A 13,353-nucleotide genomic window follows, 5' to 3' on the forward strand; every position below is an offset into this window, starting at 1 on the left:
CTGGAAGCCCTGCAGTCTCTCAACCCTCAGGCATGGCAAACAGGCCACATACCTAGACCTCCCCTAGAGCCAGCTTCAGTGACCATCAGCCACAGCTTTGGCACTCTGCAATCTATGGCAACCTCCCTGCGGGTCCATGTTCACACTCAGGATTGCTGGCTGTCAGGAACCCTCATGCCCTGAGAGTCAGGACGGCTGGCACTCAACTCACACCTGCCTGGCACCTGTCCCCAAACCCTTTCATAGTGGCCAAGGGTGTTTCCAAGGATCTGGACCTAAGGGTGTTTCCAAGATCTGGACCTAAGGGCGAGGTACCTCTCAGTTCCTAACAGTGGACCTGCTAAGCGCGAGGATCTGGGCCACGCGAATCTGTAAGAAAGCAGCGCCCTTAAACAGCCACTGTCCGGTGGCCTGGGGCGCAGGACGCGTGAGCCCGCTGGCTGCAATGTAAGTGTGCAAGGGCGCAGAGGAGGGCGCGTGTGGGAGCGAGAGCGGAGCGGTGGCGAGTGTGCCTGTCTGTGCGTGTGCGCACTTGGCTCTCCGTGTGCGTGCGCCTCTGCGATCGCGGTCCCTGGGGCGGGAGGGGGAAGATCGCCTCCCCCCTCGGCGTTGAGAAATCTCAGTGAGTCACCGAGTGGTTCTGCATATTAATGAGCGAGCTCGCGGCGAGGGCAGGAGCGGATTTAAAAGCGGCCTGGGCGGGCGGAGGGGGGCTGTGGCGAGAGCGCAGAGCAGAGCGCCGAGCGCCCAGCACAGCGCACAGCCACCAGCGCCCGGCACCCACCGACGTGGAGCCGCGGGAGCGAGCGAGCGGAGCCGGGAGGCGCGCTCCAGACCGACAAGCTTGTGCGGGGCCGTTGGCAGCGACGGGCGGGCGCCCTCCCGAGTCCCTGCTCCCCCGCCGCGCCCCTCCGGCCAGCATGAGGTTCCTGACCGCCGCGCTGCTGCTGCTGCTCCTGGCGCTGTGCGCCGTGCGCGTGGACGGTGAGTCCCCGACGCGTCCCCGGTCGCCGTGCGCTCCTGTCCCGGGGAACCCGAATGCCAGTCCTGGCTGGCTTCCTGCGCCCCCGGGGGTTGCGGGTGGGTTTCCGAGGGCTATGGAGGGGCAGGTGAACCCGCACACAACTAAGTTGGGGGGTCCTCTGAGCGCGCGTTCTTTCTCGCAGGGTCCAAATGCAAGTGCTCCCGGAAAGGGCCCAAGATCCGTTACAGCGACGTGAAGAAGCTGGAAGTGAAGCCAAAGTACCCGCACTGCGAGGAGAAGATGGTTATGTGAGTGCTCGCTCCTCACCCTGCCCTGCGCGCTGCTCTTCTTAAACCGTGGGCCCCGCTGCTGGGGCACAGCGTGGGGCTGGGTCGGGCTAACAAACATTTCTCTCCGCCTTTGGCAAGGTTTTGGCGAGTCTTTGTAATCGCCCAGCGCGTCCTCAGGACGCTGGCGCGACAGTCCTTGAAAGGAGTTTGGAAAGAGGGTCACTGTCCGGTGCTGGCAAAACGCGTCTCCCAACCGTTTCTTTCCTGTTGGGATTCTAATGGGAACGGGTGGCCTGGATGTCCACACCGCCCACCTTTCTAGGGCTTCCCGTGCCAATTAGCACACTCAGATTGCAATCACCCCAACCTGCTCTACCCAACGGAGGCGCGCTGCTTTCCTCTTACAGGAGAGTGGATTAAAGCACGCATTGTCTCCAGTCCTCAGACTCTCTTTCAGAGCCTTGCCTTCCCGTCAGGGGACCTTGGATGGCCAGTTTCTAGTGTCTAGTGATTTTATTTGGGAGATGAGTCTCACTTTTTCATCACCTGCTGGAATCCTTGTGGGTCCCTGAGCCTGGACGGTGCTGGGAATGAGTTCTGCTGGGGTTAACCTACCACGCAGCTCAAGCCCTGCCTGGTGAGGATGCGGGGAATATTTTAAAAACTGGGGCAGAGTGAGAGAACACTGAGTTTCCTTGCTCCTTGCCTTCCCAATTAACCACTTGAGGCCAACACCACTGTTTCCCCATCAATACTCTCTTGGCCAGAAAGGAAGCCCTTGGCAAAAGAAGCTACCAAATATCTGCCACCGACTGACCGCTGGCCCCTCTTCCCCTCCCCCAGAAACAGGCCACACACTATTCTCAATCTGGGCAAGTGCCTTCCGCCCGCTGCTCCTGCTGGCCCAGAGGCCTCCACATGCCTTCTCTGAGGGCAGCCCCTGCCCCCACGGCCACCTGGGCCTGGGCAACTCTACCCCTTCCTTCCCAGCACCTAATTTAACACCCCGATCCCAGCTCTGCACACCCAAGACCAGAAACACAGCCCCCAAAAGCCTTTTGGGTAGGGGCAAGTTCAAATGAGTAGGAAGAGCAGCTTGATTTCCAGTTTGGTGACTCAAATGACAGGGAGTTTCAATGGAAGTTTATGCACCTCTAAAGTGCTGACAAACACCCCCAAACAGTGCCTTTCAGGGTTCTGCAGAGAGGAGAAACTGGGAATGGTCTGCGCTGATATTCCCCCAAAGAACAGAGTCCTTGGTAAACAGGTTCTTTTCTCTGACTAAAGTGCTGGGAAAAGAGGCAGTAAAGAGACAGCACAGTGGAGAGGCTCAATGCAGCTTGTGAACGCCTAGAGGACCCTCATTGATGAATAGTCACCCCATCTCACCCCATCTCACCCCCTCCAAGGACTGGAGGCTCAGCTCCTTTCTCAAGGATCAGATGAGGGGCCAGCACTTTTCTTTTTCTTCGCCAAAGCAGGTTTTCAGCCACAAAGGCAGAACAAAAGCAAGTTTTCCGGCTCACCAGAGTCACCTAGAAATCTCTGCTGAGGCTGGGAGGTGGGGGTGGGAGAGCTGCAGTCTGCAGCAGGGTCCAGAAGATCCCAGCCTGTGACCTATAGCTGCCTGAGCTCTCAGCACCCTGAAATTGCAGAGAAGGGGGAAATACAACCCAGAAAGAACTTCCTGGGAACAGAGATCCTCATGTCTTCACTCCGGGACCAATATTCCTGGTTCTAAGGCTATGTTGATAGTTTATTCAAGGATAGGAGAGGTCTGTCTTTCTTCTCCTGCTTCCTAATATTACAGATTTGGGGTTTTCAGTCTGTATACTGACCTAACTGAGAGGGTCTGCCAGATTCTTTGACTCCAAGTACAGGAGCAATTGCAAGCAGGGAGAATAATGCCTGGCTTGAATCCCTGCAGCGACTAGCTGGGGGTGGGGAAGAAACCTGGTCCCATTCTGAGGCTGGGCAGAGGCAAGCCCAAAGAGTGTGGGGTCTCTTGAGGAATGCAGGGTCTGAGTAGAGGCCCATCCCTGTCCCTGGAAGCTTAGACGCGAATAGAGAACTGGGAAACTGAGACAGAGAGCAAGAATCAATATTCTCAGACGTAGACTGTGGGCCTTTTCACCCTTCTAGAACTTGCCCCACACACCTGACAGTTTCTCCCTGGGACCCTGTGTGTGCCAAACAAACTCACCCTATCTCCACCTCTTTGTCTTCCTACCACCCATTTTGGTCTGCCTGTTGCAAGTACTTCCTTCCCTGTCCCTGTGCCCCCACCCTCACCTCCAGTCAGGGTTCCTCTCACTACACTTGCCATATCTCTCAGTCCTTCATTCCTGAAAATGAGCATGCCAACTCTTCCTAGGAGCTTTCTAAGCCCAAATGGGGCAGAGCATCCCTGGTAGCTATTTGGCTTCCCTCTCTTTGCTAGAGCTCACACAGCAAAGCTGCTCTTTCTCCTTGACCTCCTCATCTTCAGTCAGTTACTAAAAACATAATGATCCCTTGTAAAACCAACCAGGGACTAAGTACTAAGCCTTGGCCATAAACTTGAATCATCCCAGTGACTCTCAGAGATAGCCCTATTACTATGTCCAATTCACAAACTGGCAAACTGATTTCAGAGAGGTTGTCCAGGTCTCACACAAACGATTCTGGAATGCAAACCCAAGCCCTCGCCACCATGTGGCTAAGCCTCTTCTGAATATTGGCACCATGGCTGGAATATAGGAGAAGTGGTATTCCATGGTCAGAAAAAATAAAAGCTTCTAGACCTAAAAGATTTAGTCTCAGGTTCAGTCATTTGCTGGGTCACCTGGGATAGTCTGTGAGGAGGACCATCTGGGGTGGAAGGGTTGGATCGCAGCATGCACAGGGCATGGCCCTGCTGGGTTCTCAGGGCAAGATGTATTGGCACAGATACCTCTCAGGCATTAGCATGCTCTCTGTCTGTCTCTGTTTCTCTCTCTCTCTTCTCATTCTGCGCTGAGAGGAGTTGAGTGTCCCCTGACCTTTGTTCCCCTTGGATAATAGCACCTAGGAGTGGGGTGGGACGGTGGAGAGCCATGCCTGATGCCTAGGGTTTGGGCAGGGGGAGTCAGGGCTGCTTGTTTCAGTCAGGGTTAGGGGATACCATGATTCAGCTGATGTGTGAGCACAGGAGGTCACAGTCTTTCAGTGCCTTTACTATCAGGGACAGAGCAGCTCCCCTCATGCTTCATGGAGGGGCCATCATGAAGACTCCTCAATCCTCCACCCCTTCCACTCTATTTCAGCATCACTACCAAGAGCGTATCCAGGTACCGGGGTCAGGAGCACTGTCTGCACCCCAAGCTGCAGAGCACCAAACGGTTCATCAAGTGGTACAACGCATGGAACGAGAAGCGTAGGTACGCCTACCTCCCCTCCCATCCCCTTCCTTCTGACCAGGGTTCAAGGCCTGCATTAGACCCTGTCATCCTATCTGACATCTGAATGCCTGCCACAGATGCAGCAGCAAATAGACTCCTGGGCACAGCTTACTTACCCAGGAGTAAGGACAGGGGCTCACTTCCTAGAGAAGCAGGCTTGTCCTGTATTGCACAATTGGGTGTATTGGAGACATGTTCTTGTGTGAACTCAGTCTGGTCTCCTAATGTTCCTGTCAGAGTCTTCATTCCTCTGCTTACTGAAATGACTTCAGTTCTCTGGCCCCTTTGGCATGTGGTTGGGCAGCTCTGGATATGGCTCTTCCTGAGGTCTTTGTGGAGGTGAAGCTTAAATGAGGGAGCTTTATGTGGCCACTTAAGAGAGTTTATTAGCTGTAAAACTGGGCACAGCCTCTGGATGAGGTGGACGGCTTGCCAATAGCATATTCTCCCCTTGCAGAATATTGCCAAGAGCAACCTGATTAACTGCTTCCTGGGTGTAGGGAGGGTACTGGGATTTGACCCTTCAAAGTCAGAGCCACTCCTAATCTGGGGGCAGGGTGACACATGATCAGAGCCCCCAACCAGGATCCCAGTCCTCTGACCTCTGTCCCCCATCCTCAAAAGCTACCTTCTACTCTAAAGCTTCTTACCCCTGGTCAGCTCCTGTCCCCCTAAACCAATGAAAATCTACCTGTCCCTATATGAGTCCCATTTCACACACTTATACCTGTTGACACTGCTGCTTGTACAGTAGGGCCAGACGGGTATACACATGTGCACACACGCACATACAAACACACACCACACACACACATACACGGAAGCCAGTGCCTGCTCTCTCCCAACTGACAACTAAACCAGTGAGACCTGAAACTGGTTTCCCAGGTCACCTTCCCTCCCCTCTCCAGTCACCTGCACTCCCACCGCCAGCATTTCTGGGTGCTTCCACCAAAAGCTCAGACCCTGATCAGCTGACTCTTTGGCCTGTCCCAGTACCTGAGCCTTATTTTTTCTGCCTCCAAAATGGCCCTGTCTGCAGTTACTTAAAATAGAAAGTGATGAGACAGAGCAATTATTTTCTATAGACCTGATGGAAACAAAGACCTCTTTCTGGTCAGGGTAGGCAGCTCATATGGTCAAAGCAAGACATATCCTGTCTTATTCTCTTGTCACCCTCCAAAGCTAACTGCAGGGCCAGTCGTGAAGAGCACCTCAGGGCTGCTAGGGCACCCTCAGGCCTTTGGTCCTCAGGGCTGCTAGGGCACCCTCAGGCCTTTGGTCCTCATTTTCCTGTCCCCAATCAGTCTCTGGCTGCTGACCGGTTTAAAAAGGAGGCAGATATGGACTCCAAGGCTCTGATCCTTTGCTTTCCACTCATTCCAATAATGACAGTGCTAAAGAGGAATCATCATTCCTCTCCCATTCCCTTCATTACAAAATGAACATCCCTTCAGCATGGATTACTGAACTCCTAACCCACACTCGTTTCAGAGGTGAGGAGAGCTCTGTGAAAGGAAAAGGGCTATGAGTAACATCTTGTAGTTTCCTCTACAGAGAGAGGGAGGAAGAGAGAGACTTCAGAGCCTGGGGTGGAGGAAGGAACCAGACACCAGGCAGCCCAGATTCCCAGAGACTGTACTGGAGAGTCCGGAGTTCTGACTACTGGGACTAGTTTGAAGTGCAGAGTTCAAGGGTTTTCCTCAGAAATCAGAGCCCAGGAAAAGGGAAGGATGGGTCTCAAGTGTGCAGCATGGCCAGAGGCAGCCTGGGGCAGTAAACAAGAGATGGGAAATACCTATGTGGGACAGCTGTGAGATGGAGGGGTTGGTCCCTCACAGACCCCACCACTGTGAAACTCCCAGACATCGGTTTTCTGGGGTTTCACGGCAGCCCCAGTCTACTAAAAGCTCACTAAAGCCCTTCAACCTTTAGGCCGTGGCTGAAGTTGCAGAACTGACTTGTCTGGAGGCCAGACATTCTTTAGGCAAAAGGGAAAAGGAGATCAGAGCTAAGTCAAAGGAGACCTCCCCCACTTTTTCTGAGTACAGATGCAGGAGGAGCCACTGAACTGGACAGGGGCCGGTTCCCACCACTAAGGGTCACTGTTGGTTGGGCAGATTCAGTCTCTTAGTTCTCAGTTTCCTCATAGACAAAGTGTGTTTGTTTCCCAGGACTGTGAGGGTAAAGTGAGATGGCAGAGGTAGAGGCTGCATAAAGGGAACGCAGGTAGCTTTGGGAGAGCTGCTGTGTCCCCTGAGGTGCCCTCTCTTCCCTCTCAACCTTCAAAGCCTTGGGCAGACACCCCCAAGGAGCTGGACCTTTACCCTCCATTGAGTTTATCAGTGCCACTTATACATGTGTTTCCTCCTTCCAGGGTCTACGAAGAGTAGGGGAGAACTCTGGACAGGCAAATGGCATGCTGGCAGGAGGCACACAAAGGACTTTGCAGATTCTCAGAACAAACCAACCCTTTCTTTCTCACAGGCGTAAGACACACATTACATATTGTTACCAAGCACTTTTTACCAAGGGCCAGTTTTTACATTTTATAGCTGTGCGCAAAAGGCTTCCAGATGTGAGATGCCGTCTCTCTTGCACTCCAGACTCCATCACAGGCTGCTTTGGACTGAAAGGGGGGAAACTCATGCCTTTGTAATAGAAAGGAAAAAAAAGACAGAAAAAAAAACACACACACTTAAAAAAATTTTTGTCCTGACATTTGAGCTTTATAAGCACCCGGAGGAAAGGGAGCTTGGTCGAGACATTTCATAGCAGCACTGCGCCCTTGCTAGTGCTGATGCTTCCACAGCAGGTCTCGGATCCTGGAGCAATTGCCCTGAGCTCTCAGGGTCTCCATGTGGGCCACAGTTCAGGGGGAGCCATTGTGACCTCTGCTCCCAGCCAGGCAGGGCCAGATCTCTGCATCTGTTCTTTGGATGCCTAAGAAATAGGCTTTCTTCCCTGTGGGTCTAATTTTACACACTTTAGGAAGCACCTCCAAGATCCTGGGGTGGTGGCCTTCAGGAGGAGGCTGGTTTTCTCCCCAGTGAGAGGTGCTGGCTTCAAAATTTAATGCTTCCAAAGCACAGAAAGTCCCCACACCCAAGGGAGAACCATAGGAGAAAATGCAAACATGATTGCACACACTGTCCAGCACAGACACTCAATCTGTTGACAAAGGAGAGAAACTTCCAAGCCTGTTCCTTCCCGGTCACAAGGAAAACGCAGCATGAACCTGTCTACCTGCGCTGCCCACTGCCTTCTCCCACAGTGAACAAGGCAGCCGTCCTGGGAGAGCTCAAGACGGCTGAGTCCTGGCCCTTCCCTTTGTACATATCCTATACGGAGCCCTTACCTTGCCCCTTTAGCTTATGTTGCGCTATATCACCCTGTCATATGCTACGGAGCCTACAGAGCTGGGTAGCGTTGCATGCAGGTTTCATATTCTTTGTAAGTCAATAAAATAAAATAAAATATATTTGAAATGCACCAAAAGCCGAGGCTACTGGCTCTTGTTTCTATTCTGTTGCACCACGATGGCAGTCAGGATGCATATCTTGTCCTGACTGGGCAGGAACAGGAGTAACTGGGAAGGAAAGCTGAGACTTCCAGCATTGCCATTTTCACACAGTGTGTGTCATCACAGTTGGTCAGAAAGCTGCTCCCCAGGCTACCTGACACTGGGGCAGGTCCATGAGGGGGCATATAAGGGCTGGGGAAGTCAGTTGTTGATGGTCCCCATTTACAAGAGGTGGTAGATGAGCCAAGATTCCTGATTCTAGGGCCCCAAGAAGAAGCAGCAGGAAGTGGCCAGAGAGAGGTTGGGGAGCACTAGAGGCCAGGACCTGGGAGCACGTGGATACTCTTGGTGACTGTGCTTCTCCCTGAATGAGGTGACTATCTAGAGCACTGGGACATCAGGGTGCTGAGGGAGTGTGAGTTGTAGTCACAGGATCAGACTACAAATTGCCCAGAGCCCACATTTTAACTGTATTCAAGCTGACAGAATCCAGACACTGTGCTCCCATGGACTCTCCAGTGCTGCAGGACTGCCATGGGGAGATATCTCTCAGCTCTATGTGTACTTCTTATCTGTTCTACCAGGAGTCAAGAGTCGGCCTGTGTCTCCTGCAACTCCAGAATGGTTTCCTGACATGCATCGCTGATTCTGACAGCATCCAGAGGATCATATAGGACATTCTCTGTCCTAGCACATCACAGCAAGGTCCTGATAATTTCCTGGCAGTGCCAAGTTATAGCAAACATAGTCCTGAGAAAACAAGTGATTGCCCACCAACATGTGCTCTAAAATGGTGGTAGGAGACTGCAGGGTGGGGTCATGCTGTGTGACCATGAGAGCATAGGACAGAAGAAGAAAGGAGGCTAAAAGGGAGACTAAAAGACAAAACCAAATACAGAGGAGAGTTCCCCAGAGGGCAGGGGACCATAAGCCCAGATCTCTTTTTCTGAGAGACCTAAACCTACTTGGCTCCAGATCAGCAGCAATGGACCTCACCAAAGAGGCTATTAAGAGTCAATTGAAAAAGCCCCCAGGAACTCCTAAGCCCTCTGCCCTCCCACTTTTGACCCTTCTGGCCCATGGTTCCCCCATGGTCCCCACAGCTTCTCTGACTTCCTAAATCACAGACTGATCCTTAGAGCAGTAATAGTAAGAGTGTGAGTTAGTCTAACCTGGGTACTTATCCTATGCTCTCTGTCCCCATGCTGGATACAGCCCAGGAAAGTCGCGTATCAGTGCTGAATGTCCCAGCACAGGTGCTGAGTTTCCCAGCTCTATGCATGAGCAGAAGGCAAAGGGATGCTGAGTGCAGAGGTCTGGTCCTCTATGGAGATGGCAGAAGGCAAGCAAGCAAGGACTCTGAGGGTTTCTGGAGCCTGTTTCCCAATATTGGGCTCCATAGAGACCCAATAAGGGATTCTCTGCCCTGGCATTTGATCGAAACCAAATGAGCCAAGACCTGCACTTGGTTTCAGCCAGAATGTACTTGTTCTCACTTCCCAAACCATTGCTACTGTTTTTCCGCCTGTGATTTCCCAGTGGCCTCAGAGGCAACCATCCACCACATTCCAGGAGAGCACAGAACAGCCCTATATGCCGTCTATCCCAGTGGCTCTCCCACACCTCCCTGGGGAAAGAAACATCCACTCCACTCACACTCATGCCCAATGGAGCCTCACAGAAAGGCACAGCTCAGGTCCCAGCTGTTACCTCTTTGAGGCATGACCTGTATGATGCATGGTCATTATATTATCACAACAGCCATTCTGCACCTCTTCTCTGCCTGCTATGCAGGGTCCTGTGCTGAGCACATGGGGGACAGGGGCCTGGAGTCAGGCCGGCTCTCTTGCTCAAGGACAGAGTTCTGTCCCTCACTTTGTGACTGCATTCTAAAGCACATGTTGTCAGTAGGCCCAGTGTTCCATGCTCCTTGAAGAAATTTTGATCCCCCCCCCCCCTCCCGGGAGACCAACATGCTGCCAAAATCTGCTTGTGGTTCTAAGCACCATGCTCAGGGCTCTCGAAGAAAACTGGGGATGCCTTAAAGGGACACCATGATCAGTCCTGGAGAAGCCCACCCCAGACACAGGCCTCTGATAGTGCTGGAAAAGGTCGGCCAGAGCCTGGCCCTGATGTGGCTGGGGTGGGAGATGGGGGCTCTCTGGGCCTGCAAGTGTGAGACAAACCCACTATGACACGGTGAGGATCACCTGCCACACCCTAATGGGATAATCAGGAATACTGGCTTCAGCTTTCACTCCCACTTCCTACATCTCTTCTTCACCTTCACCGTCATCTCCTACCTGACCCACTCTTAGCCCTCACAGGTGGGAGATGCACTCCAGTTCCTGTTCACCAGACCACACAAGAAAGATATCAGGCTGCTCATTGGGTCCTCAGGTTTCTCCTGTGCCTCCACTTTTGTTTGTTTTAAATCGAACAGGTATTCATGGAAAATGAAAACAACAACAACAACAACAACAAGACAATTCAAAGCAATTTTCTTCCTTCCAAGATACCCATCATCTCCCCAGCCAAGAGGGGCTTCCTCCAACCAGACTGTCCTGATCCTCGCCACCAGAGGGCAGCAACGAGCCAGAGTGCTCCCTCAGGCTTTGGTTTCCAGAGGTCAGAGACAATAGGGACTACTATGCTCATCACTCAACAGGGTCCAGCCCCCTGGCTGCTCAGGGCCTGACACAACCTTAGTCTGTGGGATCTTGTGATCTCAGTAGCTCTACTGTTCTTGTGATGAGGAAGCCAAGGCTTGGTGGGCGGAATGCACTGCTAGGAGGTAGTAATCCACACAGCAGGGCTTCTGCTCTCTGTATTTGCACTAGGCCTGCAGGGACCTGTCAAGGCTGTTTATAAGCTTGGACGGCACACACACCCAGACTTGATCAAGTTTGAAATGGGGGGCTCATTTCCTTGTGGAGAGGCAGAAGACTGCCACAATCACATCTCTGGGGCTTCTCCCATGGACCCCACCAAAGAGCCCTAGAACAGTGACATGGACCCTCACTTGGCAGAAACAAAAACAGGTGCAGCAGAGGCAGCCAGAGACATCCTAAATCAATTGACTAAATGCAAAACAACTATGAGATCTTCAAGTTCAATTCAATGTTTCAGTTAAAAATAAGCTGAAACCATCCAGCAGTTGGTTTGAAAAAAGTTAATTCAAAACTATTTTTCTGAGATGGCTAATGAAATGCAGATGAAACTTATCTAATATTCTTCTTCCCCAGTGCTAAAACAATGGGATATTTCTTTAAGCAGTCCCCAAACAAGAATCATTTCTAAATGACAAAGAATTCTCCCCTCCCCAACCTTAATTTATGGCCTATACAGACAGGCAAGAGGGAAATAATGCATTGGCTCAGACAAACCAAGTTATGGACCAAAACTTATAAAATAAAGAATATTGTAACAATTCCTTTAAAGCTGCTGAAATGCTGAACCTACTATTTTCCCAAAATTGGAGAAGCAGCAACATTTAACAAAAGCAATAGCCACACACACACACACACACACACACACACACACACACACACACACACACACACACACACACACACACACACGATAACTAAGGACTTTCTCACCAATTTCTGCTAGTACCATTTACCTATGAATAACTTTAAGCTTAAGGAAATGGGTCATTTGTCCAAGACCAGTGATCAGTGTGATCTTTGGCAGAGTAAAAATTGTTACTAACTTGGCAAAGTAAAAATTGGGATGCTCATAGGGAAGGTGACGGACTATATCTTGTTTGCTGAGGACAATTCTGTATTAGACAGTTGTCCCAGTGCAATTATGAAGAATTTCATGCTCAAGAGTTCTGGTGTGGTTGATAAATTACATGATCCTCCCACTTCCAGGGCCTAATAGGAAAGCACATGGGGTGTGCACGGGGTAATGTGCAGAAACATTAATCAACAACTGGACAACCTAAAACCAAGTCAATGTGGGCCCTTTGGAAGTAATGGCAAATCTTAACCCCACACAGCACCCTAGAGAATATGCCAGTGCCTTCTAATTTTACCTGTTAGACACAGATTGGAGCTGATGCCCGTAGATTGTTTACTGCAGGGCACATCTGCAGACCCATCTGTTTAATGAAGACTTGAGTCAAAATTGCCATGTCCCTCTCTATGTGTCTGTCCATAAGATTCCTCAGACAATTAAAGTATCAGATTATGGAATCAAAAGAACAAAAGTCAGCCAGGCAGCTGCACCTCCCATAGAACTAAGAAAAATCTTTCCTTAATAATTTGGTTGGCATATACCCTTAGCGTGGGGATTAGCTACTTCAGAAGACTGGTAATGGGATACTTGGGCCTCTGACATCCTAGTCCTATTTGGGGAGACTGTATTATGTGTGAACTTAGAAAAATCTATGGTGACTCCAAGGTGGAACATCATTCCCTCCTCATGTTCTAATTTTTTGAGACAGATGGCTCAGGGAAAGTCTTGAGTTGTCAGATGATAAGGCTGCTGACTTGCTCTGATTTCTGAGCCTGAATGGAAAGAGGGATGGGGCAAGAAAGAAATTCAAGATACAGCCACACTGGGCCTGCATCTCACTGACTCCTTAGAATTGGGCAACACAAGAGTCAGGTGAGCCCCCAGAATCACTCTCCCTGATTAGCCTAAAAACCAACACCTTCTTCCTGGGGCTTCAGATATGGTCAATGGTCATTCTGCTTTGGTTGACATGGACCTGCTCCAGATGTAAAGTATTTTCCACATTTCCCCCAGTCTTTTTTTAGCAACCCCTGGTTAGACAGATACACAGAAGGGACCTGTTCAAAACCCCCATCCTCAGGGTCTAAAGAAGAGTAGACAAGTGCCACATGGAAGATGTATTCATCAAATCCACTCATTAAAAACCAGTGACCATAGGCCAATAATTTTAGTTCACAGCCCCAACATGTATCGCAATCATGAACATTCAGAGAGGTATCTGTATCCCACAGAAAATAAGCAGCAATACACAGTCATTGCTTATGATTATCAACATTCTGTCTTTAAAGTCTCCAGAAGGAAACTAGAAAAACACCTACATTTACCTGCCTAGATTAGCAACACATATGGCCCATTAAAAAGCCAAACCTGGAACATATTATTTATCAAGATAATAATTTGGAACATTTAGTGAGC

At 50.7% G+C, this 13,353-nt stretch overlaps 1 protein-coding gene across 1 annotated transcript; it reads left to right on the top strand.

The window, feature by feature from the left end:
- Positions 1 to 646: 646 nt before the first annotated feature.
- Positions 647 to 8,168, top strand: CXCL14 (C-X-C motif chemokine ligand 14). The gene is made up of 4 exons (XM_049786791.1): positions 647 to 984; positions 1,167 to 1,272; positions 4,539 to 4,652; positions 7,048 to 8,168. Exons 1-4 carry the CDS (start codon positions 651 to 653, stop codon positions 7,061 to 7,063), a joined length of 570 nt encoding a protein of 189 aa, XP_049642748.1. The 5' UTR covers positions 647 to 650; the 3' UTR covers positions 7,064 to 8,168.
- The last annotated feature ends 5,185 nt before the right edge of the window (positions 8,169 to 13,353 follow it).

The sequence above is a fragment of the Suncus etruscus genome, chromosome 14 (assembly GCF_024139225.1).
Source record: "Suncus etruscus isolate mSunEtr1 chromosome 14, mSunEtr1.pri.cur, whole genome shotgun sequence".
Classification (NCBI taxonomy): Eukaryota; Metazoa; Chordata; class Mammalia; order Eulipotyphla; family Soricidae; genus Suncus; species Suncus etruscus.